Source organism: Pyrgilauda ruficollis, unplaced genomic scaffold, assembly GCF_017590135.1.
Source record: "Pyrgilauda ruficollis isolate IOZ18807 unplaced genomic scaffold, ASM1759013v1 scaffold174, whole genome shotgun sequence".
Taxonomy (NCBI): Eukaryota; Metazoa; Chordata; class Aves; order Passeriformes; family Passeridae; genus Pyrgilauda; species Pyrgilauda ruficollis.
In genome coordinates this window covers 326,191-353,278 of record NW_024516320.1, presented here as the reverse complement: position 1 = coordinate 353,278, position 27,088 = coordinate 326,191, and the positions used below count along the sequence as shown (strand labels likewise).

Genomic DNA, 27,088 nt, shown 5'->3' with positions numbered 1-27,088 from the left:
ACAAAGGTAATTCTCTTAGCTTTACATTTTCACATTTCTCTAGTTTCTGAAAGCAATCCGAGTTAGACTATACATCCTCCAGAGGCCCCTTCCAACATGTACTATTCTATGATCTGCAGTCATAGCACTAATGATGGTTGCATTTAAAGGTTTCCTATAGCAATAGTTCATTTTTGACTCTGAAACTTCCACTAATTTTCGGAATATCATACCCACACACGGCTATGCAGGAATCAATGTTTGCCCCAAAACCACTTCTGCACTCCCACTGGAATACACTGAAAATAAACACTAGGAAAAAACTGTACTCAAATTAACTTTATTAGCTCAAAAATCTGTGATAATGAAATCCATATGTTGAGTCCCTCATGTGTAGTACAAACTCATTGGTACCTTTTTAGGTATATCGCATGTTTTCAAAACTAAAAATCTATTGACAAAGAATGCAAGCATGAAACAGGAATACTGAGCAGTATGCAATGCTTTAAAAAGTCAAAGTCTACAAAATTTTACAAAAAATTCACTAATTATACTGAGACATCCAAAACATAATCTTGCAAGTGTAAAGAACAGTTCAAACATTTTAGAACCACTTCAAATGCTGGTAACACTTGATATACTTTCTTGTATTTCAGAGACAGATCCTACAGTATCAGTTCCAGAGCTAACATTTACTACCTGCAGTCTACTTTTGTCTCCTCTCACTCCGTTACTTGGAGCTGCTGTTTCATTTGCTACAGGGATATGTTTCTTAGAGGAATAATTTTTGCTTTTTTCACCAGGAATACCATTAGATATTCTGCTTTCATCACTTCTGATTTGTACACTGGAATCACCAAATGAATGCAGACTGGTAGCCAACTGCCTTGCTGAGTGATGTCCTTTTGCTTGTTCATTTTGTTTGACTCTCCTCTCAGATAATACTGGAGTACTACTTCGAGGCTTATTCTCTTTATTTTGGTTAATTGTTTGAGCTTCATTTTCCTTCCACAAACCTGGCTGATACTGCTGTCCAGCAGCATGAAGTTCTCTCACTTCTTTAAGTGATGAAAAGGCATTATTCACAACCATCTGGGATTGAAATGTGCCAGGAAGAGGAAGTTGGATGTCCCCAGCTCTATTCTGAAACAAAAGATTCCAATGAAAAAACAGGCAACTAGAGGAGGAAAAAAAAAAAAAAAAAAAGGCAGTTTTGCAACTGCCATATATACTGGAGTCTGCAGAGCAAAATACAGTCTTTACCTAATATAGGAAAGATGCAGAGTAATAGCAATTGAACAATCTTTAGCACCTTTCAAAACAGATTTCTTAAGATTGCTAGGGTGATAATGATACAGAGTAGGCACATTACAGTTTCACAGCTAGCTTGAAATTTATACTAGAGATGTGTCAGTTACACAAAAGCAGCCAAAACTTAATCACATCTATCATCCCGAAACACCTGCAACTGCTTACGTTTACTAGCAATTCACAGAAGTGTAGTCTCAACACTCTATACCACAACACCTAGTTGGCTACAAGAACCCAAACCAGTCACCAATATTGGGAGGTAAGAATGAGAGTCTTAAAACTGCAAAACTGGAAGTTCTCTCCACACTGTTAAAATAACCCCCAAATTTTTAACATTATATTTAAGGAACTCATGTGTTCTATGAAATTAAAATAGAAGACTTTGGATATAAGAAACACACTGGAATGCAGAGTGATTTCTGGTACCGCAGCTTTATTCAACTTGGACATAGCTATAGGCCCCCAGCATCTAAATTTTTAACACCCTTTAAAAAAGCCTGGGCTTTTTTCCTTTGTTACAGGAATTTTAATATCTCTTTTGAAAAATCCTCAAGGTTTACTATTAATTCACAGAGTAGAACCTAAAACCCTATGTAATATTTACAAATACTACAAATTTGTAGTTGCCCGAAGCTCATGTCATAGCCACAGAGAAATCTATCAGGACTGGACATATACACTATAATTACTTACAATATAATTTATGACTTTCAGAAGGTACATTGTATAGCCTCTCTTGTACGATCAGGGTTCTTAAAAACACTATACTTTTTATTAAATGTTTCTAAAAAACCTTATCATAGTGTTTACCATCCTTTGAATGGATGCATTGCACTACTCGAACGTTCTATTTCAGACTAGGAAACAACACAATTGCCACCAAAGTTTAATATGTTACAAAATACTGCAGTTTGTGCTCTGAGTGGTAAACACTTTAAAAGCTTACCTTAATCACTGAATTATTATGATCTGTATAAATGCAGCTACAGCAAAGGGTTGCAGTTTTAACTTCATGAATCAGAGGGGGTTTAACAACTAAAAAGTACATTAAAGAGTATAAAGTAGAATTGCCTCTAGCATTCCTTATAAAGACTTACTTTGCTATTCTCGGTATGTTCCTGTCTTTCTTCTTCAAAAGACTTCTCCTTTACCATGTTCACAGGCTTACTGAGAGTAACATGCATTTGTGGACGCCCCAAAATACCAAAATCTGACTGGTCTATCCCAGCTAATACAGCAAGTTGTCCAAGCCTGTAAAATAAACATTTAATAGAAAATCACACAAACTATTCTTACTCTTTAAAAGACTAAACATTCAAAAACAGAAGTAGAATCTGTTAAAGGTTTGAACATAGTTTTCTGTTACTTTATGTGAAGCTCAGAGTATCTTAACTAAGACGAAAACAAGTAGCTGAAGGTATTTTCTTGTCTTTGCACAAATTAGCCTGCAGATTCAAAACAAGCACTACAAGGCTGAGAATGAAGCTCTTCTAGTCAGCACTGAACTCAGAGCAGCATACTGGCAATGAGATTCCATGTCAGGCAGAACAAAGATTAAAACTCTGTCATTCAAGCAGAAATTGGTGCATATATCCAAATCACATAATCTCTTAACATGTCAATGACAAGCTTCACAAATACAATGATGGTGGGTGACCTGCCAGCTTCTAAGTTGGCTAAACCAATCACATGTGGGTTTTAAGCCTTAGTAAAAAGTGGAAAGTTGCAGTCATGAACTGATAGCATAGCATATGATATACAGAAGCCTACTGAGAAGAGCATTCTTCATGACTGGGATTCTGCAACGTTCAGTGTAACTCCTTATTACTATGAATAGACATAGGGCCCATATAAAGAAATTTTTTTTCAGGTAATGAAAATGCATCTTTCCCTTCCTGAGAAGTTTGAAACTCCTGTAGTAATGGCAACTCTACAAACTGTTGCAAAAATTAAAACACAGCCTCAGGGTGAACTTTACAGCAAGTTAGACTCATTGAATCATGGAATCATTAAGGCTGAAAAAGACCTCTTACTATCATCAAGTCCAGCCATTAATCTAACGCTGCTAAGTTCATCACTAAACCATGTCCCCTATGCACCACATCCAGATGTTTTCTGGACACTTCCAGGGGTGGCCATTTCACTACATCCCTGGCAGCCTGTTCCAATGTCTGACCAGACTTTCAGAGAAGAAATTTTTTCTAATGTCCCTTCTAAACCTCACCTGGCACAACTTGAGGCCATTGTCACTTAGGTCCTGAGTTATATTTCTACAATTTGGAAGTGGGAGATAGGGAGGGCAAATAACATCTTCTGTAATCTTCTCTAAATACACAGAGTAGACTACAATACATATTCATATAATTCCCTTCTTGTGGATGAGACTGCCGTGCTTGGTCATACAAGCTTTACAAATTGGGTTCAAGCTACAATTCTTTGAAAAATGGGAAGGATGAACCATCCTCTGACAAATTGCAGGTACAGTGGTAATATAAACTTTAATCAATATTCTCTCTGAAATAACTCTAATAGTAGTAGTAGTAGAAGTAGCAGTACTACTACTACTACTACTAGTAACAATAAATACAGACTTAAAATACAAAGGCTGGAGATACAAATCCCATGTAGATTTCCATACTTCAATTAGTGAATGGAGAGCATTCAGGTAACAGGACACTTTCTGAAGGCAGTTCAACTGCATTTTGAGCCTTTCATATTGTGGGAATGCTAAGAGCCAGAGGTGATTCACTAAAGACTTGGAAACGTGCTTCAATAGAAGCTTTCTACTCTTTTGGAATAGGCTTCTTGAAAGCCTTTCCCAAAGACAGATGCATGAACTCAGCTGAACAGTACTTAGATAATACTTCTGCCACTAGGAAAAGACTGAACAATAGGTACATGGCTAATTTATTTTCCTGTGCTCTCTGAGAGTACAGACTTAGAAATCTGGCAGGGTAGCAGGCAGCATACTTCACTGTGAGGATAATTTTGGATAGATCTCAGGAAAAACAGCAAGACTTAAAGTGACAACCTACCCAGCATCTTTAAGGAGGTCTAAAAAAGCATGGAACTTTTGAAAAGAGTTCTCAATGCTGCCTAGAACACCTTCATCTTCCAAAATCATGTTGGTTACACTCTGTGCATGAAGAACCTCGGATAGGGAGATATTTAGACTCCTTAATCTTGCATTTTCAATTTCCAGCTATGCGGGGGAAAAAAAAAAAAAAAAGAAATTTCTTTCATTTTCAGTTTAAAAGATCCCAAAATATCAAACCTCACCTGTGTGCCTAAACAGCAGCATCACAATTGATGTAACAAGATGCAGAGTTTGCTGTACCACACACTTTCAGGACACTGTTACAAGAGCTCTGTGAAAGTCTGCTTAATCAGCTGCAATTCTATGCTACCATAGATATTCCTGCAGGCACTCAAAACCACTGTCTTCAGTATGTATTCAGATCAAGTACAAGCAGAAAAATTTAGCTTTCATATCTTTTTACTTTGCATGTATTATATGACATGTTAACACCAAAGAATTTATTTTACTAGTAAAAAAACTTCAGTGAAGGCCAATGCCGTCCTTATATTCACCCCTCTATACTGGGGGAATGCATACTACTGTTATCTCTCCCCTGCACTGTGCATCCCCAAACTGAAAGTTTAAAATGATTCAATTTTTCTCCACATTGACCCTTAATCAAATTGATGATGAAACTGAACTGCAGGATATACAAGGTTTTGTGTTCAAGTGAAGCATTAACTCACTCATTTAAGATTACAGCTATGCAATCAAGTACTACTACAGGCTTTCTGTCTTGTATTTTTTATGGGAGGACAAAAAATTATAGATTGTGTAGTGCACTGTAGGTGATAAATAAGCAACAAAATAAACACTTTTAGAGATTAATGCTACTTGTTTTATTCCATCTCCTGGTACAAGGTGCTAAGTCCAACCAGCCTAGCCTTGAGAGAGGAAGATTTCTTGTAAGGGGTGTTTAGCCTAAAAAGCATTTAAGGTTCTAAACAACAAGACAGGCAGCAGAGCCCACTGGTGCACATCACATTACAGGAAGATGAGGACAGTCACACAAGAGGGCTACAATCTGTCTCTGAGAAGTGCAGAGCTCTCTGTGGATATCTGCTCTCTGTACTGTGGGGTATCACTTGTTGCTCATATTTCAAAGTATATCACCACTTTCACTCCCCTCCAAATCACACGTAAGGACCAAATCCATTTGCTTACACCACCTTACACTCAACTATATTACAAAAAATTCTGCGTATTCATGCAGAAGAATATTTTTAGGTCAGCAACAGCAGAGGAGAAACAGACCTCGCAACTCAGCTGTGATAAATTGTTCAGTTTTGTCAATGCTGAACTGCACTTCACAACAACTGACATGCAGAAAATCATCCAATATGGTTAATGCCTGCAGAAATAAAACTTAAAAACCAAAGGTACAGAATAAACCAAATTGAACAACAGTTGCGACACACAGCTTTCAGCACAAGTCATGGTAAGTGAGTTGGGAGACAAAGAACTATCCATGTGTACATACTGCAAATAGATTTAATCACTTGCTAGAGAAAACAAGTATCAGGATGCCCCAGCTAAGTGTTTCAGAAAATGAATAAAACACATTGAAAGAGTAGCTTGAGCTGGAGTTCAAGGCTCTGGAACAGAATCCGTAGAACAAACATTACTAAACACAGATTTCATCACTGCCCTTAAGACCAGTAAACAATCCACGTGACTTTGAACTGAAACTCTGGAAGCCACCACATTAGTGGTCATTGATAATTACCCCTAAGTAAGTGCATTCTCTGAGCAGTGCCTCCTTTAAAAGTAAAGACCATTAATAGTTAAGTATCTTTACCTCTAGTAATCGTTCCTCAGCCTTTACTCTAGCTTTCTGTTCTTCCTTTAGTTTTTCCATGCATTCTTCCAGCTCCGACTACCAAAAAAAGATAAACTATCATGAAATTTATCTCAAAATGTCAGACTAACATGCAATAAAAAAAACCCAAAACTCAACAACAGCTAGCAAATGGCATTCCAAACATACCTTCTTCAAAAATACAATACAGAGGTCTACCAGTAAATGGTAGGATAATATTTTGTATCTAGGATGCAAAATATTAAGACAGAGAAGTTGTAGTAAGTGTGATTCACTTAACAGATTTGTAAGACTGCAACAGATCACATGAAATTACACTCCAAGTCTCTTTGGTCTATGACATAATCAAGAATGTATGTATGTTCTTCTACTTTCCCTTCACTTTTTCAAGCATCATTTTTAACTAAATATATCTACATCATCAAAAGCTCAAACTGGGCTCTAATAAGAAATCCTTAGCAGCCATATCTAGATTTTCCAACTATACTCTTTATCCAGGATTTTATTCCCTCCTTTATTTCTTCTTATATCTGTAAGAATACAAAATTCTGAAGTGTAAGAATTGTACTCTAATTGGTTTCACTTAGTTCTTCAATAAAAAGCTTTTCCCAATTCCAAGTTTAGTGTTAACAAGAATAAAAACAAATCCAAACCTAATAAATATATTCTAGTCTTATTTATAAGATGCCTAAACTTGTACTTTAGTTAAAATCTCAGTCTCAGTAAGAGTAGTCAGGATTTGCAATACTATGTTTTCTTGCATCCCAGTAGAGCATTATCAGCTTTAATTACAGCATCTGTACTAGAAAAACAAGCAAGAATTTTTGTTCTTGTACACTTAACAATCTTCTGGTTCAGAAAGTGAAAACTGTTAAGATTATCAAGCTATTCTATTTTTCAGAGGTTAGACTATACAAACTAACAGTATACAAATCATCTCCCTTTCACTCCCTTTCACATGCGGGACACTGCATTTTGTACGCATCGTATCAACCAGTTCTAAAGAGAATGAAAGAATCAAGTGGTACTGAAATACTTTGTTTACTAGTAAAAGCTTATTCAAGTGTATATCACTGCACCTCATATAAGCAATCAACAGAGAAGACTAGAGTGCAACAGAATGCATAGTAAAAATAAACCTTCCACAAATGCAAAGGTGTTGTAGGTGCAAGGTACTTTTGCAACTGGTTCCAAGATACAGGTTCTAGAATACTCTCTATATACAGCCCTCCTAGTGACAACCACTCACAGTGATCATTATGGGTCTGTCACTATTCCAGTGAAGCCCACCCCTAAAATCCCTAGACTAGTATCAACCAAGCAAACACTGCAAGTAGAAAACTAGTCATATCTTTATCATACTCATATTTGAGCATCAAAACAGATTTAGCACTACGTCTAACCTGCAGGCATAGGGCGGGGGGCAAATAAGGAGAACCATTCACACATATAATCTTACTGCCATCTGCCTTTGAAGATGTGGAAATAATGGGAGCTATGAAACCTCTACATACGCAGAAGCACAAGACAGAGTAGAAACCATAGTGTTCTGCACTGACAACTTCACAGGTAACCTGAAATCCCTCAACCCAGCTTTGAAGATCAGTATCAGCTATCACAGACTGCAGAATTCTCACCTTTCCATTTATAGTGCAGGTGCATACATAGAATAATTTGTATTTGAAGTTTCTAGGATGTAGGCTAGGAACTCTACTTTAGAAATCATAGCTCTCTAGTATTTTTGTTGTGGATGGATTTTACGTCATTTTAAAGATGAAAGCACTGACCTTTTTCTTCAAATTGCTGGTTTGTAATGCTAAAGGTCAATGGCTTAGACAGTAATCAAATGATTATGACTTTTTGAACAGAAATGTAGATGTTTTGCAGTGATGTTTAAACTTGATTTATCATACTCTAGATGTACATAGTATTTCATGGTTATGGGCTGAGTTCATAACAAAACTGAATACCGCAATTGCATCTCCTCATAAGCACTACCAAAGCTAGCATTTAAAGAAACTAATTTGTCACCATTACGTTAAAAGTATATGTACATTTTAATCTTTGATTTGCTTTTAAGAAATTCACTAGTTGACACAGTGCCCTAGTCTCTGCACAGAAAAAAAAATATTAAAATTAGTATCAGAGAGTTAAATGTGTATCCAAGCTAAAAGACTAAGCCTTCATGTATTACAGCCCAGAAAGACAGCACTGATAAACTTTAAGATGAAACTGAATACCAAAAATATAGGTAGTCCTCAGAATTAACATAGTTTAAAAAATTTTATTTTAAAAAATTTAGTAACTGATCAGCCATGTTCTTCTATTTGACTGCATCATGCTTAAAAAAACCAAACCAAGTTACAGTGCAATCTCTACTTCTTTGCAATTCACAAAGCAGTGAGATGTAGAAAGAGTTGCCCTGATAACTGGAGTAAGGGTAAAGTTCACCATTTAAATCCCTAGTTAAAATTTAAAAAGCATGGGAATTACCTCAACTACATACTTCATGAAAACTAATTGTGACATTTGATTCCCTCTAGTGGAAGGAGAGAATATTTATCAGTTCTCATTTTTCATTTAAGCAGACACTAGGCTTTCACTAGCCAGGTTTTTTTCCTTTCTTTTTTCTTTTGAAAACACTACTTTTCTTATGAAAAGTACTACTTGTTTCATGAAGTAGTATGCTTAAAGCCCCTTTTTCTGCAGAAGGATGGAGAAAAGTTCTCCAAGACTTGCATACTTAAGTGAAAGTCTTGTCATTCCGTCACATCAAGAGATATTTGGAGGGCTTTTTTTTTGACAAAGCAGCAGTTTAAGGAACTCCTACCTCTTACTGTTTACTCCCACTCTGCATTCCCACCGTTGCTCTAACACAACTGGTTGTCCCATTTACTGAAAGGTCTGCTACACTGGACTACTTTTCAGTTGGATCAGTTCCTCAAAGCACTTTTCCTCACAAGCTGCTGCACAGTAACAGCTGTTTAATGACAACCTTATGATCAGGCAAATGTGAAAAAAGACAAGAGAAAAAGACTGAAGCAAGAAATGAAAAGGCACTAAGTGACAGAGGGAAGAGAGACGATTCAGTGGGGCCAATTTGATAGTTTGATTCTGCCATAATGTGAAACCTGCTTTGTGTGAAGGTAACAGAAACAATGGGTGAGGCACAGAATGAGGTGCAGATTGCTTAATTGGTGCTATCTGATAAGCAACCATGGCCTAAAAAAGTATTTTGGTTTTCAAATTCAGAAAGTCATGAAAATCTGGACCTTTACAAGCTCAGAAAAATCAAAATTTTGGGGTAAGTTGTCAAACTTTGTGGGTTTCTCTCCAAGGAAGTTCAAATTAATCATAAATTGTCTCTTCCTTATAGCTGCCCTACATGCAGTACTAAGCTAACACCAACGTGTTAGCTGTAGTAGGGTCAGTATGACAACCCTCCCCCAAAGCACAAAACACTGCTGTGTGTCGTGAATACAATATTCTTCCCTCTTCAAACAGCAAGAGTAAATACATCAGAAGTTTTCTGCAAGCACAGTAGTTCCTACATACAGGTTTTTGGAGCAATTTGCACATGACATGGAATTCTATTATTTCAGACAAAGTGCTCTTGGTAAGAGTGCTGAAGCCACCACACAGCACAATGTCAATACATTGCACACTACAGTAAAAGTTGCTATAAAACTAATTTCCAGCAACATGTAAAAACCTTGAAATCTTCCTTCTTCTAGGGAGAAAAAGAAGGTCTAAAGAAAAAGTATACATCAGCTGAAAAGGCTGGTAGTTATTCATGCATTATTTGTACAGTCCTTTTACTTTCCACAACTCTATCCCACCCTAAACATTCTCACTACTGATAAACCTACAGCAAGTTAAAACTCAACTTCACTCCTCTTACACAAAGACAGGTATACAGTCCAATATTTACATATACGAACAGCATATTCACCCAGTGTGGTCCTCTCACAACAACCAACAAACCCACACTGACTGTAGATCTTATTTACAGAAGTAATCATTGGTTTCTCTGAACAGAATTAAAATCTTAACACTTCAGAAACAGTTAACTTATTTATTCTGCCTGAGGGTGTTACATTATAATAGTGCTAAACTACCTCAGTAGCATTACAGAACCGCATGCTCTAGCAGCCCTCTTGAATACTTCCTTAGAGACCTGATCCTCCTTGCAAACCTGATACATCCTCTTTTTACTCCTGAGTTCCTCCAAAACCTCGTTGCCCAGCCAGGCTGGACGTTTACCTCGTTGACTTACCTTTCATATATATATATATATATACACACCTTTTTCCCACCCCTTTCTTTTATAAGAACATTCCCAGTCAACACATTTGCAGAAATAATCCCTTTCATTACTGCTAAGTTTTTTAAGTATTGAAGAAGTAGAAGGAATAAAAAGCAAATGAAAAAAGTTTACTAGGCTCAATTACAAAATAGAACTCAAACACTTTCAACTATTTTTGTAATTATTTTTAAATAACAGTCATTTCTACATTTTAGCTCTTAGAAATAACACTAAATTACTTTCATAAAGAAAATACTTGAAAGAAAATACGACAGGCAATAACACTGATCAAAAGACCTGTGCACTGTGATGCAAGATTGGAACAGAGAAATTACACATACTGCAGTTGTATTAATTTATTCTGAAATCCTGCTCCAAAACTGGTTATTTGTTTAATTACAATTTTATGAATAAAACATGGTTTAATTTACAAAATTTGCCTTTAGGGAGTCTAAGGCAGTGAACATGCTTCTTACCTGTAACTGTTGATATTGTGCTACATCAGTCTTATCTAACGATTTTGACAAGTCAGTCTGCTGGATAACATCCTCTAAATCTTCTGTGTCTTCAGTTTCAGATGTAGAAGCACGTTCTAGTGTCACTTTCACGGGAACACCTGTCTAGTTATACCAGAAAAGAAAAATATGCCCACTCATAGCATTACAATGTTTAGCAAAAATCAAAGATTAAATCATATCAAAAGCTTAACAGCTTAAATACAGTTGTTTCCCAGAGTCCTTTAAAATGTATACACATTGCCCAGCCATACCACTTTGCAATAAATTTGCAGAAAACAATATCCAATCCTATGTGTGCCAATGTTGAGTATTTGTGGTGAGGATATAGCAGCAGTGAGCCCCTGCAAGGCACAGCCAGGGCTGCACCACACGGGACATAGCCAGTCTCAGCTGACCCACTGCAAGGCAAAAAACACCAGACAGGCACAAGAGGTGGGAACAAAAAGAGTGAGAAAAAGCAGAGGGAACATCAGGCTGGGAGCACGAAGAAGCGTTCCATGGTGGAGCCAATACTCTCATTCCAGCCAGGGAAGACCCATGTCAGAGCAGAGGGACCGCGTCAAAGGAGCTGCTGCCCACAGGCATCCTGTGCCAGTCCGTGTTTTCCCAAAGGACTGCAATCCATAAGAAGCCTACACCAGAGCAGAGTATAACTGGTGCCTTCTGAAGCCATCAGATCCTTCTGTGATGGAAATGAGAAACAAAGGAGGAGGAAGAAAGATGGGGTCCTCTCCTGGTAGAGCAGCTCACAGAGAGGTGCAAAAACAAGTATATAATCCAAATCCAAGACAGGAAAGATGGTGCAGAAAGCATTCAGAGAAAAATGCTGCTGGTTATTCTTATTGCCTATGGAGGGATTGTGCCTATACTCCAACTCAGCGAGCTCATAAGACTAAGAATCCAAAAGATACAGAGATAGAAATGGAAGTAAACTAAGTATCAAAGAAGCTTCAACCAAAGGCTGATGTAAACTACTTTTTTTCACTCCTATGAGTGAGAATCTTTAAAAGTGTGTTCCAGTCTTAGCTTTCAGACAGTGAGATTCTGTTGAGAACATTATCCCCTTTTTTTAGGCAGCCACCCACTAAAACAAAACCAGAGTGTGAGAGAAACAGTACCTGAATCTTCAATGGCAATTCTCCAGCACAATCCGGTGCCCTGCCTCTGTGAAGTTCGGAAAAAAAAAACCAAAACCATACTTTTGAGGAAAGTAAGTTTATAATGTTCCGAACACAAGATTCTAGGACAGGCAAAGCAGTAAGAGTAAATAAACAGCATCAGACACTGCACTACATCCTTTTAAGCCTCATTACATTCTTATTTTGATTAGTACTCCCTAGTTAATCATGATTTAGAGCAACACTACTGGATGCTAACATTAATTTCTTCAATAGGCATCTTAATTATTTTGAATTAAAGTCAACAGGAAAATTTGGTGTTCAGCATTTTGAAAAACAAGCTTAATAATCACAGTTGCAATACAGCATTAAGTAATTTTTTTGTTTAAATAGTTATATAGTCTCCATTTTCAGAGACCAAGATCTAGGGAAAGGATTAAAAAAAACAAAAACAAACAAGAACTGTTTCAAAAGACAGCTGTCATGTGTAAGATTTTTTCAGTTTTATTTTAATTTACAGCTCTTAGATGATCACAACAATTATGCTGGTATTGAGTGGGGTGAAGCAGAAAAAAGAGACAGGAAAATACCTACGTACCATGAACTGGATCTCAAACTAACTATACTACAAGTTTAGAACACTAATTTGCCTCTTCATTTGCCTCTTCAAATGACACATTTGATAAATCATTTTTAACAAAAGAACAAGCAGACAAGGTAGGTTTTGTTGTGGTGGGGTTTTTTGCTGCATATGAATATTCCTATGGCTATTGTGTATTTTTATGTATTTTAAATCCTTACTAGAGAAGAATTTATGTAAAATCCTCAGAATTTATATAAACAGAAAAATACTATGATTACATTCTGTGTGTAACTTTCAAATCATATTTTAAAAAGCTAACATTGCTCTCTACTGTATTCATCATGCAAATTTTATAGTTTTGTATTTTCCTTGTACTGTGAAAACCTCACCTGTATCTCTTTGCACGTTCTGCAGTCCGCCAAGGAAGGAAGCCCTTTGCGCCTGGTGGTAGTGGTTTTGGTGAGTAACTCTCTCTCACAGTGGAATTTTTTTTCACAGGACTTACAGATTTTTTAGAAGACAATCCTAAATTGAAGAGCAAGACCAGAAGAAAAGAGAATTCATTATACCTTATTATTCATATGAATTTACATACAAATTCACAGCTTACTGTTCATAAAATTTTCTATGTAATAATAATGACTGTAGGAAATCTGCCACTCAGTCTAATTTTGCTAAAGTATCCCAAGGCTTGAGATTATAAGATAGTATACTTAACTGCTTTAAGTTGATGCAAGACAAGGTGGTTTTCAAAAAAGGAGGCAAAGCTTTGTAGCAGAAGAGGTTTAGATGGTTTTAGACCATCCAGGTAGACAGTAAAGGCATCTATGTGTTTCAAATTGCCCTCTAGTGGCTTTAAAGTGAATAACATTACTTTATTTATGGGCAAAATAATTAAAAATAAAACTTATATTCATGCAGATCGCTTGTACAGGACACCAGCAATCACTTCCTCTCAGAGGACTAATAAGAAAAAGTAGGGTATACTAGTCTGGTCTTTTGTTATTGTTTAAATCATACAGCATCAAAGTAGACTCAGAAAGAAATCTAATGTGGATCATCATTAGAGTATCTACCAGGAGTAATTAAACTTTTTATCAGGGCAAAGGGAGCCTCACATTCTCTCTAAGCCAGAAACTGGTAAGTCTTGAAAACTAATCATCTTATATTTCCTACAGTCAAACTAGAGAGAACTCAGGTTATTGTTTCTCTGCGATCAGTAAAATAACTGATTTTTATAATGCTATAGAAATGCATCACGTAGTTAATGGGATTAAAAATCTCAATTAATTCTGAACATAATAAACAGGATAGTTTTCACCTTAATTCCCTCGTTCTCTTAAAAAAAAAACAACCCCAAAGCACATAAAAACCCCACACACAATGAACAGCCCCCAAAACAGATAAAAAGACAAAAAACTACAAGACCCTCCATGACCACATTTGCCAGGCATTTTTTTCTCCCACCACGACCCTGATCACTTACCTCTCTGCTTCCAGATAACTAGAGTGAAGACAAGAGACAGTGAATGTATTACAGTGAAATTTTTAGTAGCTTACTGGAAAATGTTTAGTATCACAGCTATCAGTACTTAATTATAAATATTCAAGATACGCATGTTATTTTAACATACTATTTATAATAGGTTTACATGAAGTTAAAAAAAAATCTTAGAACATTTTGTACATCAGTTAAAAAATACATGTTTGTTTGTTCTGGCAGAGGACAGCCTGCTACAGAAAGGTTACAACACCAGGAGAACTAGACAACTTACTACTGCCAAGCTTTGCAAAAGTGAAAGCTTGTGGAGACACAGAATAAATATGTGCAATGCTTCCACAAATTTTAGAGTCAGCATATTCTACCATTTTTCCAGCCATGAATCTAGCAGCACTAGAAACAAGAGTAAGTTTCCTACAGATACCAATGATGACAGAAGATGCATTATGTCATTAAGAAGAAAGATTTTTTTTTAAGACAAACATTCTGTAAAATACTAACATTTAGACACATCATGCATTTTTTAATTTAAGCCCTTAAACATCAAGATAAAATTTTCTAGACAAAATCTACTATAGGCAGAAAAAACAAATAATTACCAATACGAATAGTAGCTTTTCCTTTCCGACCACTTCCTAGGACAATAGTTCTTTTCTTTGGCTTAGTTTTCAAAGCATCTTTGGAAGACGGAGACATCAGCCACTTGAACTAGAATTTAGTTTATTTTTTAAAGAAAAATAAATCTGTTTAGCAACTGACAGTTGAAGAAGTGCTTATTTAAAATTAAAGGTAGTTTGTCAGACCTAGAGAACAATGTACTTACAGGAAACTTCATAAGCTGTAAAATCAAGAACAAACAGAAGTCTCACAAGGCCCAAATTTAAGCAGATGATAGTCTACATTACCAGAAAGTGTTCCCAAAACACCACTACAATATCCCATCCAATATTATCCTTTCTCCTGTGGAAACAAGTTCTCATTCTCTAACAAAAATCCCCCAGCATCAACCCTATAAAGAGGAAACCCTGGCTTCTGCACTTCATTCTCAGACAACTGGCTTGAAAGGAATGACTGCTCAGACCAAAGCTCTCCAGAGTAATAAAAGCTTCCCTAATGTGATTTTGTATTACTGATAAAGTCAGTATTTTAAAACCTACAAAGTTTATTTTTATTTGCCTTTAATAAAAATTCATCCTTACAAAGTAAAAACCCCAAAATAAAATTAAGAGACAGTGATGATCAAAGGTCACAGCTGTACTTCAAACTTCATTTCGTTACAGCAACAGCTCTATTCCTAAAGGCTCCCCTTGCCCTAATAAAAAGCTTAATTACTCCTGGTAGATATTGTAAAATTACTCTGCACTTATTTTTCAATGTGCATCACTAATACAGGGTCTAGTGCTGGAGCAAGTCATTGAATAAAATACAGATGACATTAACACAAAGCTTGTCTCACATAGCCCTAAATCCCACATCAGAGTACTAGGAACAGTATGCCAGAGCTATTTCCATCTAAAGCATCACAATGATTAAAATGCCATTACTGTGCTCTAACTAACTAAGTTTAATTCAAATTTATCATTGTCAAGAAAATCTTTTTCTTTTCACGTTGGATACAATTAACCCCTGTATAAATTCTGCTGTGTCTCCAGGTGGATGGGGTCCCTGTGCAAGCAAATTGATAATTTTAAAATAAAATACATCCAGAAAGAGTAAAATTAATTTGCAAGCTTCTAGGGGCAAAATTCATTTTAATTTTGTTTTGCTAGACACCTAAAAGGGCAGCTTTACTAGGCTAAACCAAAAGTTCACATAGCACATAGCCTGTCTCATCTCTGCTGTTGTTGTACATCTGAGCACCTAAAGACACCAAAATATAAACCCAGTGTTTTGAAAATATCCTGTTTTGTAGACACCTTCAATGGATTTTCCCTTGAGTAATTTAGTCTTTCAGAAACTACACAAACTTTCATCACCTATTACACTTGGTCATATCTATGATTACAGTTCCCTATACTGCTACACAGTGCTGCTAGAATATATAGCTTTTGTTTTAGCAAAGGCATCAATTAGCAGTAGACAATTATTCTTGCAAACCCAAAAAAAAACTGGTCCAGAAGAGAATCAACTACATGCTACTGAAAAACAAACATCCACTTTTTACACAAAGCAGGATGGAAGGAAAGACAGCTGTGACTAGCAGAGAAGCAAAGTTACGTAGCAAGCCAGTGGAAGTATTTCTTCATCCATGTTGTTAATGAAGTATGAAGAATTACTAGCAGCACCAACAGAACTTAAGATATCACACTAACTGGCTGAATACAAAACTTATGTCTTGAGCCAAGCCATCTTTTAGCACATGGGAGATTTCCCAGAGTTGCTTCTTTCCATGGTCTGGCTTTCCAATTATCTTTAGCATTTCCAGGCAATGTTATTTTCAGGTGATTCCTGTGATATTTTGTAAGTTTTAATCCCATCTGCCAAGCAGAAAGAGTACTTCTTCACAACCAACTTCAACTTCTCAAAAAAGGTCTTCTCGAGATTGAAGTGGGGAACTGTATTAATCCTCCGGAAATTCTATACAAAAATTTTCAGTTTATTAGACAGTCTACACATCCACAGCTCTGTCTTTATTTAGTCTTTTCAAAAACCAAAAGAGCATTATATTCCAACACAAGACCTGGGACTGCTGGGACTCCTTTGAGAACTGAAACAGATTTCTGTATATTTTAGCAGTATACCTAATCATAAACGGTCTAGATATTCAGTTTATGCATATTACTGTGAACTCTGTGTGGACAGTTAGACAAAGATTAATTGGGGTAATGTACTTTAACCGAACTCTGTTTTCATAGATGGTCTGCACTGAAAGGACAGTCCTGAGCAGGACTGTCTACTTTAAAAAATTTTGGTTAGAGAAGTTAGAGACAAGCAATAAGTTCTAAAATAAATGAAGTGCTAAATTTCAAACTGTGGTTTCCTTTTCTTTTTAATTAGAAGTTATTACCATGTTGACAAGGACTTATATCCTGGAGCAACATTTAGTTAACATTCTATGGTAATGCCCAAATACACACACATTTCCATTTTTCTTTCCATTAAATATATATCCAGGTTTTATTACACGTGACAGCTTTAATTCCTTAAGAAATCATACAAAAAGCCCAACACAGTAACATTTTCATCATAGTGGTTTTAGGTTTCCCCCTAGATAGTGGTTTGGGCTTTTTTATTTGTACTGAGTTAAACTTCTGTTTAGAATGAGAATAGTTGTTTTAGATTCATTTTGAAAAAAGTCATTCTTTAAAAAAATAAATGCAATGGAGGCTACATAGAAAATCCCAAACACATTCCAAAATGTATAAAACATACCTCTGAGTCAGCACTGCTTCCATTCTTGAGAACTCTTTCAATAATCTTTTTCATCAGAACATGACCTAGAATGAATTAAAACACCTTTTTAAGAATTTTCTCTAAGAGACAATTCTTTTTGTGAGCAAACAGATCATTGAATAACAAGTACATATTACCTATCCTGGTTGTTTTCCCATTTTATAAGTGTTTAGCAAATTATCGTGGCATGTTCTTTTTTTCTTAAAAGCAGTTTACCTTTCCCCATATAGTTACTGAAGAAGAAAAAAAAACCCAACAACCACACAAAGAGAATAAATGCAGACACAGATACATACCAATTAATGGATTTTTCCTTACGTCCAGTACCACTAATGTTGTGTTTGATTGAAGAGCATTTAATAATGACCTTGCTCCTTCATTGGATATTCCACACTGCTGCAAATCAAGCGCTAAAATGTTTAAGGAGGCAAAAAAGAAAATATCAGTGGAGTGGCATTTAGTTAGTAATTTAATTTAATAATTAATATCTAAAACAGTCCTGCTGCAAACCTCTATTTCATATAACATGAAGCATGAGAACTGAGGACATGATGATAACAACCACGTGTAAAAACAGGAGTACTGCTTTCAAAGAAGACAACTAGAACTTTTCAACATTAAGAAATAACTGTTAACATCTGCAGAGGAGGTAACATGAACCACTCTACAACCACCACTCTACAACCACTGTGGGCAACCTGTGGCAGTGTTCAGTCACCCTCAAAGTAAGAGGGTTTCATCATGTTGAAGAAAAACCTCCAGTGTTTTCATCTCTACCCACTCCATCTTGCCTTCTCCGCAGGTAGCACTGGAAAGAGTCTGTCTCCATCTCCTTTACATCGCCCCTTCAGATACTTGTACACCTTGATCCCACTCTGAGCCTTCTCTTCTACAAGCCTTCTCTTCTCCTAGCTTCCTCAGACTTTTTTGAAATCAGAGATGGTTTAGTCCCTTCATCTTAGTGGCAATTCACTGCACTCTCTCTGGTAGCACTCTCTCCAGTCCCCTCCTGTACTGCAGATTCCATGGCCTCTTTTGTGCTGAGTGAAGAGGAAGAATCTCCTCACTCAACCTGCTCACACAGTCTCCGCCTAATGCACCCCAAACACCGCTGGCCCTCTTCTCCACAAAGGCACTCCACCGTTTCATGGGCAGCTTATTGTCCACCAGGATCCACAGCACCCTTTCTGCAAAGCTGCTTTTCAGCCACACAGCCCCTGCACGTTCTCATGCATAGATTATTCCTGACAAAGTGCAGGACTTTGCACTTCCTTTTCTTAAACTCCATGAAGTTCCCATCAGCTCATTTATCCACACTGCTGAGGTCCCTCTAGATGGCAGCACATCCTTGCCTTTCTAGGGATCCAAGTAAGACTGTAGTTTCCTGGGTCCTTCTTCCAAGACTTCTTGAAAATAGGCATGACACTAGCTATCCTCCTCCAGTCCTCATGCACGCCCCCCCAGTCACCATGATCTTTCAAAGACTACTGAGAGTGGCCTCAAAATTACATCAGCCAGCTCCCTCAGCACTTGTGAACGCATCCCATTAAGGCCTATGGACTGCTGTTCGTCCAGTTTAAGTATTCTCTAATCTGATCCCCTTCCATCAGTATGGATGTTATCTGCAGACCTGCCTTAAACTAGAAAACAAAACTATAAAACAGGTATTCCACACACAGAATGCTATGATTTACACCACCACCATTAGTAATTTTGCATAATTACTAGATGTAGTAATAGATATACTGTAGAACAAATTCATTCTCAAAGATACTGAAGGACAATACTAGATAACACAACAGTATTCAGATACTTCAAAAAAGGACGAGAGATTTCTTTGGAAAAAAAGGAGTACTCTTCCCAAGCTACACAGTAAGTTACTCCTCTGGTTGCAACTGCTATAACTGATGATTTTAAGTTTTCTGCCTGCCACTACTATATTTTAAGAGATGCAGTAGTGAGACATAGAGATAGTAGAAATTATAGTACTAGAGATATAGAGATATGGAGATCTAGCTGAAATCCTTACATCAACTAGTAATAACCAGATATGAGGTATATCAGGAATTTGCAGGGGTAGGCCAAGTTCTACATTATATGAAATATCTCAATATATATACATCAGTATGTCTGTAGTTACTATATAAGGAAAGTCCTGAATTACTCTGCTGTTCACTAGTAAAAGACTTAGTAATACCTTTTAGCCAAAGGTCCTCTCCTAGACAGTCTGCAAAGGCACTTGCTCCTCTATCTCCAACAAGCATGTTGCAGTTCAAAGTAATCCGCCTCAAACCTGTCATATATTCAAGGTCAGGTCTCCTGTAACGCAGGCTTTCAGCCCAAGCTTCACCATGTCTTCTTATTGCCTGGTGCTTTGCAAACAAAGAAGCTGTTACTGAGTGAAACAGCAAAGCCACAACTGATGACATGATCTCAAGTTACCTTTTTTTGTAAACCATGTTCAATGGCTTGAATGCTGGTATAAGAAAAATAAGCTGGTGTAAGTACACCATTCCTGAGTTCAAGAAACATAACTAATTTTTAAACCTTACTGGTAACTTGTATTTGTTGTGACTGCCCAGTTTGTAATGCAAATTATTAAAGTTGTCTACAAAGTATTTTATCATCTTCTTTTGACAGACACTTTCAAGGCACATTGACTAGGAAATAAATACATACTATGCAATTTTGTGCTTTCACAGAAATCACAATTAACACTAATTAAAACACAGTACTAGGCAGAAACCTCCTGATCAATTAATCAACAGCTACTAAACTGTAAACTTGATTATTCTTTTCCAGTGCTTCAAAATACTTGAGACATTTCTCAAAATTACAATGAAAGAAGCACCCCAAAAACAGGTGTCAGACGTTTACAGGCCTAGTCCTCATTTAAAGAAAATACTTTACTCTATTATTTATGGATTTTTTTCTAAGAAATAGCGAATTTAAATTCCACACCAGTAAACTGAACTACTTTTGTCATACAAAGTCACAGCTTTCACAAGAACATACACTTAATTTTGGTATTCACGCAAGCTCCTCATGAAGTGCCTTAATGGATTTTCAGCTTTAAAGCAGAAGTGAAAAATGAAATTTATTAAGTTCTTACAAACACTCCATTCTAAGAAAGTTGATTAAATTACCTTTAATAAATTTGCTATATGTTCTGCCCCTCGCCATGTGAGGCTACATGCTGTGAAGTTTACAAATCTGATAGTAGCTGTATTCTTTATACTCTGACAGATTGCTGAAGAAAACAAAAGCACACATGTTATCTACACACAGCATTTCCACATTATCAGAACACGCTTTTTCAGTGGCCTAGTAAGAGGCAGCTCTAACAGCCAAAAGCTTTCACAAAGAACTAGTGCTGAAATACAGAGTATATTTTAAATACAATTAATGTGTTCTAAGTTTATACATTTCTACTGCAAATGTTCAGCAAAGAATATCTGAACAAGCTAGAAAATATTTTATTTCAGTTTACTTACAGAAACTTAAACAAATCAGGAAAGGGTAAAGAAATACAAATGTTGCTTTAGGTAAAAGTATAAATATCACTATAAAGTAGTATAGATATTTACTAGCCTGAAGTGAAGAAATTCAAGTCTTTAAATGCTACTGAGTTATGCAGAATAAAGTAAAGATTGTTCTTATAATCTCCATAGACAAATTTAAAACACGGACGGAAATACTGAAAAATTTGCTTACCTATTTGGAAACTTAAAAGAGAAAAGTATGTTTACAGGTTTTGATTCTGAACTTACTTTCCAACCCTCCATCTCCAATTGGACAGTGGGCTAAAGAGACACTCTCCAGAGATGAAGCTGTGGCCAAGCCCTAAAGAATAAAACAATGCTGTTATCTGTTATTATCAATGTTGTTTCGAAAAGAAAAAAAAAAAACCACAAAAATACCCCAAAAAACAAACAAAACCAACCAACCAAAAAAAAAACCAAAAAAAACCCAAACAAACAAAAAAACAAACAAACAAAAAAACCCAAAAAAAACAAACAACAACAACAAAAAAAAAGAACCAACAAACACCAAGTCACCCAAACTGCTCATCATCCTCTATTCCTTAAAAGAAATTCTAGGGGATTCAAACAAAGGTCAAAACCAGCAAACCTTTGCCTTCAGTTTAAGCAGGTTCATTTCTTTAGCACAGAGGAAGCTTGCCTGTGGGCAACCAGCAGCAACCTCCCTCCCTAGAAGCCTGTCATGAGCAAACTGGAGCTTTTCAGTAACACACCTGAATATCAGTTTTAATATCCTTGGTGTCCCACAACCTTCCTTCTATCACATACATGCACAGTGGTTTCAGTCATGAGCCTACATCATACGCCTCAAGCACATGGCAGAGATGTTGCTAAAATCTTTCTAGTAAGCCTTGTTCTTCTGCGACATTCAGTTAAGACCAGGTTATACTAAAAGTCTCAGCAGAATTATTCTATTTGTATATGTAAAGGCATATATGAGAAATGTCCTTGTCTGCAACAAATATATGCAAAGATTAGTTGTTACTATTCTATGTTCTGGGCACATTTTCCATTTATTTGTACTATTTGTATATTTTGTACTATAGGTACTGTGTATTTGTACACACTGTTATATTCTCACCTTTGTTAAAAGTGCTAGGTCTCCTTCCCTCAGAAGCAAACCTTGCAGTTCTAAATGTTTTAGTACATCTGATATACTGAGACAGCCTTTCACAGCTTTGCATAGTTGGCCAGTCAAGTCTTTTGATAGAGCTGCTGGAATTCTCCTTCTAAAGTAAGTTTTGTATCTTTCAACACCTAGTGAAAAATAAAAACTATGCATCAGTAAAATCCAGTCCCTATTGGCTTAAAAGCAATTATAATCACACCTTCCTTTTTTTTTGTGTACTTTCTTATACTTTTGTAATTCTTTAGGCATAACAATTCCTCCCCCCATGTATTCAATCACACAGAAGTTTTATGCAACAGGTTTTAACATGCATACAGCAACACACTTATCTTTTATACAGACCCGATTCTTCAAGACCCTGTTGATGTAAACTTCTTATTCCAATAGAAGTCAGAGTCTTATTATGCCTGAGAGCATTCAGAAGTGGTGCCCAATCAGTAGCTTGGATGTGATCCACAACTAGATCAATAGCATCACGAGTCACGTTAGCCTTCACAGCTTTCAGTGGGAGAGAGCCTTGAAGTTCACAAAGATGTTCATAATGTGAGTAGAAATCCAGCATGCACCGTCTTCTTAATTTGACTGACTCAATCATTTCTTTTATGTGATAAACTTCTCTCTAAAGCAAGAAAGAGGAAAAAAGACATAAACATTTTTTTCAATATATAACTATCTTGCATCACAGTGGCAATTCAACACACATATCCAAAACGTGAAAATGTTCCTGGATATTGTATACACATCTTTAATGTGTAGCTAAAAACCTTATGTCTCATGATGCTGACTACTTGTGCAAGTAAAGTTGAATGATTAAAGGACTGGGGAAAAAAGCCCCAAACACCAAAAAACAACTCATCTGCATTTTTATTCTCCTCACTCTAACAGGTATATCAAGAACACAAAAGCCCTGATCTTTAAGCACTGACTGTTGTAGAGATCTTGTTTCCATCTTAAGATTTAACTTTGTAGCATCGAAGTCTGCCCAAAAGCCTTGGACACTCCCTGACCCACCATCAAGGGAAACATACAGAACTAGTTGTGAACTTATCTACTACTTCAGTTAAAAGTCTAAATTATCATCATACATAAGAAAATTTGATTCCCTAAATATTTTTGCTATTGCATACCAGATATACATATTCCAGTAAAATTCACTAAGCACTTTTCAGGCATAAGGTTTTGTTATACTCTAGTACCGACAGAGAATAACACTACTAACTTTCAAACAGAATCTCTAAATACCTCTATGACATAGCTATTAAGGGTTAAGTAATTCTACTGTCTCAACAGGGACATCTGTCACAATATTTAGAAGATACACTAATTAATGTATTTATTTATTTATACTCAGGACGGCATTAAGTATTCCACACAGGATACCAAACATTGTTCACATTGCAAACTTTTTTTCTTATTTGTCACAGACCAGAAAGCTTTAACCAATCTTCTCAAATATTCTGTATGTCAAATTAAGACAAGTTATACTGGACAGATAAAAGCATGTGAGGACAGCCATTTGTAAAAGCATTATTTAGAAAAATAATATATTGTTAGCATCTGAATGACTGGAAATATAATAAGATATAAACTCTAATAATACAGTTCATTCACACCCTTTTACTTTTTTTTAGCTCTAATTTTCCAGCGTTTAATGACCACACTGTGGCCACAGGAACAGAAATGACTGAATTACAAGCCAACACTTTGAGTTCAGAAAATGATCATCAGTTTTAAGGCACCAGTGGCTTCCGGTAACATATCAATTTGCAAAATACTAGCCTTTTTTCTCTAGAGCTTAAGCAATATCCTCATAGGGGTTTTCACTGCAACACCTTAACACCACACCTCTAACTGAAGAAAGGAGCTCCTGGCCCTGTTGCTGAAGTTTAACCCACTTGTAGGAAGAGACAAAAAAGGGACAAACCAATCAGACCCACAATGCTTTCCGAATGGAAAACTATATAAATTTGAACTCTTCTGCACTGAAGGTACTGACACCACCAACCTGATACCACCTTTGACTTGACTGGCTCTGAGAATGTATGCAGACGATAATTACCTACTCAATACCGATCCAAGAAATCACACTAGCTGGCAAAAAAATAACAAGAAATACACAGCACACAGTAAAACTGAAAAATACAGCTCCATGCTATGAGGCTCAGGAAGCTATGAGTTTGTAGCGATTAAAACAACCAGCTGGCTAAACGTATACAGGGTGGGCAAACAGATGGCACCCAGAAGCACCGCCAGCAGCAGCCACGGCCACACGCCGACCTGCGGGGCAGGCGGGCAGGCCGAGCCGCGCTCACTCTGGTGGGCGCGCCTTGCCAAGCGCGGCCTGGGGGTCTGCCGGGGCCAGGCGCCCTTTACTGGACGTGCTGCACAACTGCGTTTAAGAATGTAACACAGCACCCAGCTACAGACAGCTCCGGTTAGCACCGGGGTAAAACCAGGGGGCTTTGATGCTGCACCCGCTCAAGACCAACACCGACTCCCTGAATCACTTCAGATGACACACCACTGAGCGGGCATCAACAGGCGGCTGGCACTGTCCGCCACAACCCCGAGGGCTCGCCAGAGGCGGCCCGGAACAGGCATCAGCCGGTCGCTCCCGCGCCCATAACGGCCCCGCCGCCGGCCCTGACAGCCCCATCTTCCCGGAACCGACTACGGCCCGCTCCGCGGGCACCCTGCTCCCCCTCCGCGCCGCGGGCCCGCCGTTGCCGCTGTTAGGCGCCGCTAACCGGCACGGCGCAGCGTTAGCCGCCGTCACCCGGCATTGCGCAGCGTTAGCCGTTACTAGCCGCTGTACCCGCCGTTACCCGGCATTGCCCGCAGCTGCGCTACCGCCGTTACCGCCGCTCCTGCGCCCGGCGCCGTTGCCGCGGCCGCCGCGTGGCGCGCGAGGCTGACCCCCGATTGGCCGCCGCCCCGCCCCCCTCCCGCCCGCGTTCAAAATGGCCGCGCCCGACCGTCGCGACGGCGGGGGTGTTACATAGCAACAGTACCGCTCGAGAGAGTACCGCTTCCCTTTCCTGACGAAAAACAAACAAACAAACAAAAACAACAAGCCCAAACCACACACACAAAAAAAAAAAAACCCCAAAACAACAACAACAACAACAAACCACAAGCCAACAATGCAGCGCTAGGATAAAGCAGGCACTGCTTCAGCTTTCCGTCGTAATGAGCAGACGTAATGAGCTCCACAGGTAAGGAAACGTTTTGAGATACCGCAGTAGCCACAGCCAGGTGGCCTGAACCCCAACAGGGTGACAAACTCGTATTTCACAGCTCTGTTTCCCATTAGGTTGCTAGGTTACATACGCGGGAGATCACACAGTTTTCATTAACATTCAGTACAGTGCATTATACAGTGTGACATTTAGGGCAGAATAACTCAAAATGGAGTCCAGGTGCTGCTCCTAGAACTTGCAGTTCATTCATGGAGAGGGACACCAGCTAATTAGGAAAAACTATTACTGTAGGTTGATGACTAAGAGCAATTTGGTTATTTAAAAAATTATGCTCCTAATCTGCTGGTAGGCAGCAGGATTTAAACCCTAAAGGTGAGGAAACTCCAGAGAGCTTTCCACAGAAAGTAGACAGGCTGCTAGAACATTTAGAGGACACTGTTTATGCAGATGCAATATTACTCGCTGACTAACATCAGAAGCAACCGAAGCACCTTAAGAGCTATCAAGTGTACCAGAACAAGACTTATTTCAGTAAGTCTGACATCACCATGTGTACAAATTGTTTCACTGTGACATTTCGGGAATTCAATGTAAAAGACAAGAAACACAGGACCATTAGCAGTGAAATGGCAAAACCAATATTTCCATGACTGTATGACAAAATATTTCCTCTGCTTGCCATAACTCTCAGTGTCACAGACTAAACTCAAACAAAATAAAATTCATATATTTTCAAGAACCTTTACTTTTAAATGTTTCTTGTTCATGCTACTTAGTTATACAGATATCTCCAAAACTGAAATTCAAAATCGTGCTGACAAACTGTTTCAAGTTGCTCCCTACCAGCCTTGGTTTTCTTAAAAAAATAATGCTAAGTGTCCCTTTCCCCAGCATTTGATTCAGTGCTTTAGATTTGCCTTCTATTTGCAACTGTAAATTTTTTTGTTTGGTTTGATTTTATTTTAGTTTTGGTGGGGTTTGGATTGGGTTTTTTTGGTTGGTTGGTTGGTTGTTTTTGATTCTGTTAGTTTGGGAGGGGTGGTATTGTTTGGGGTTTTTTTTGTTTGCATTGAGTTGGGTGTTTTTGCCTACACAGAATTTTGGTACACATGACACAGAGCTTTTGGTACACCTTCCAAAAGGAAGGATTACTGAGGAAGTGTCAAAAGTGTTCTGTGTATATCAGTCATTGAGTAGGCGCTAAATATAGGCTTTATGTGGTACTTGTGATGATGTCTCATTCTGCATTCCAGTCTCCCACATGTGGGCCTTTTGCAGCCCAGACTTGTTGCAGAACACACCTAGTGCAGGTAGCTTGGAGTGCAAGCTGCAGGTTGTGCCCTGGCTGGTGGGAAACAGCTGCAGCCCAAACAACAGCTGTGAAGGGGCACTGACCTTCTGCCTAACAAAGGGCACAGTCCTGGAATGCCAGCCACCATCCAGAGCCTCTGCAGGGCCCAGTGAACAGTGAGAAGAGCCCATGTGCCACATAATTTTTCCTGTTGTTTTATGTTTTCTCTTTGGTTAGAGAGCTCATTTATTTTGTAATATATCCTATATATTGCATTTGCGACTATAATCACTACTTTCTTTTGTAGTCAAAGGCAGTT

The 27,088-nt window shown here is 37.7% G+C and overlaps 1 protein-coding gene across 5 annotated transcripts; it reads right to left on the bottom strand.

The window, feature by feature from the left end:
• Positions 1 to 303: 303 nt before the first annotated feature.
• Positions 304 to 25,174, bottom strand: CEP78 (centrosomal protein 78). 5 transcript variants are annotated; one of them, XM_041464210.1, is made up of 17 exons: positions 25,104 to 25,174; positions 22,621 to 22,897; positions 22,231 to 22,406; positions 21,378 to 21,450; positions 20,754 to 20,857; positions 19,805 to 19,979; positions 17,904 to 18,017; positions 17,587 to 17,651; positions 14,814 to 14,922; positions 14,200 to 14,217; positions 13,103 to 13,238; positions 12,131 to 12,176; positions 10,971 to 11,114; positions 6,168 to 6,245; positions 4,326 to 4,492; positions 2,388 to 2,541; positions 304 to 1,122 (listed from the first exon to the last, which is right to left on the bottom strand). In XM_041464210.1, exons 2-17 carry the CDS (start codon positions 22,871 to 22,873, stop codon positions 595 to 597), a joined length of 2,340 nt encoding a protein of 779 aa, XP_041320144.1. In that variant the 5' UTR covers positions 22,874 to 22,897; positions 25,104 to 25,174; the 3' UTR covers positions 304 to 594. The 5 variants fall into 5 exon arrangements, with proteins under 5 accessions (XP_041320144.1, XP_041320143.1, XP_041320145.1 ...); XM_041464209.1 differs by having other exon boundaries at positions 25,006 to 25,163; XM_041464211.1 differs by having other exon boundaries at positions 25,026 to 25,150.
• Between the last annotated feature and the right edge of the window lie 1,914 nt (positions 25,175 to 27,088).

Coding starts and splice junctions, on each gene's coding strand:
- CEP78 (XM_041464210.1), bottom strand. CDS start 22,873: ATGATTGAGTCAGTCAAATTAAGAAGACGGTGCATGCTGGATTTCTAC. Junction 18,018..19,804: donor AGAGGACCTTTGGCTAAAAG/GTATTACTAAGT, acceptor TAAACATTTTAG/CGCTTGATTTGCAGCAGTGT. Junction 4,493..6,167: donor CTGAGGAACGATTACTAGAG/GTAAAGATACTT, acceptor TCCCCCGCATAG/CTGGAAATTGAAAATGCAAG.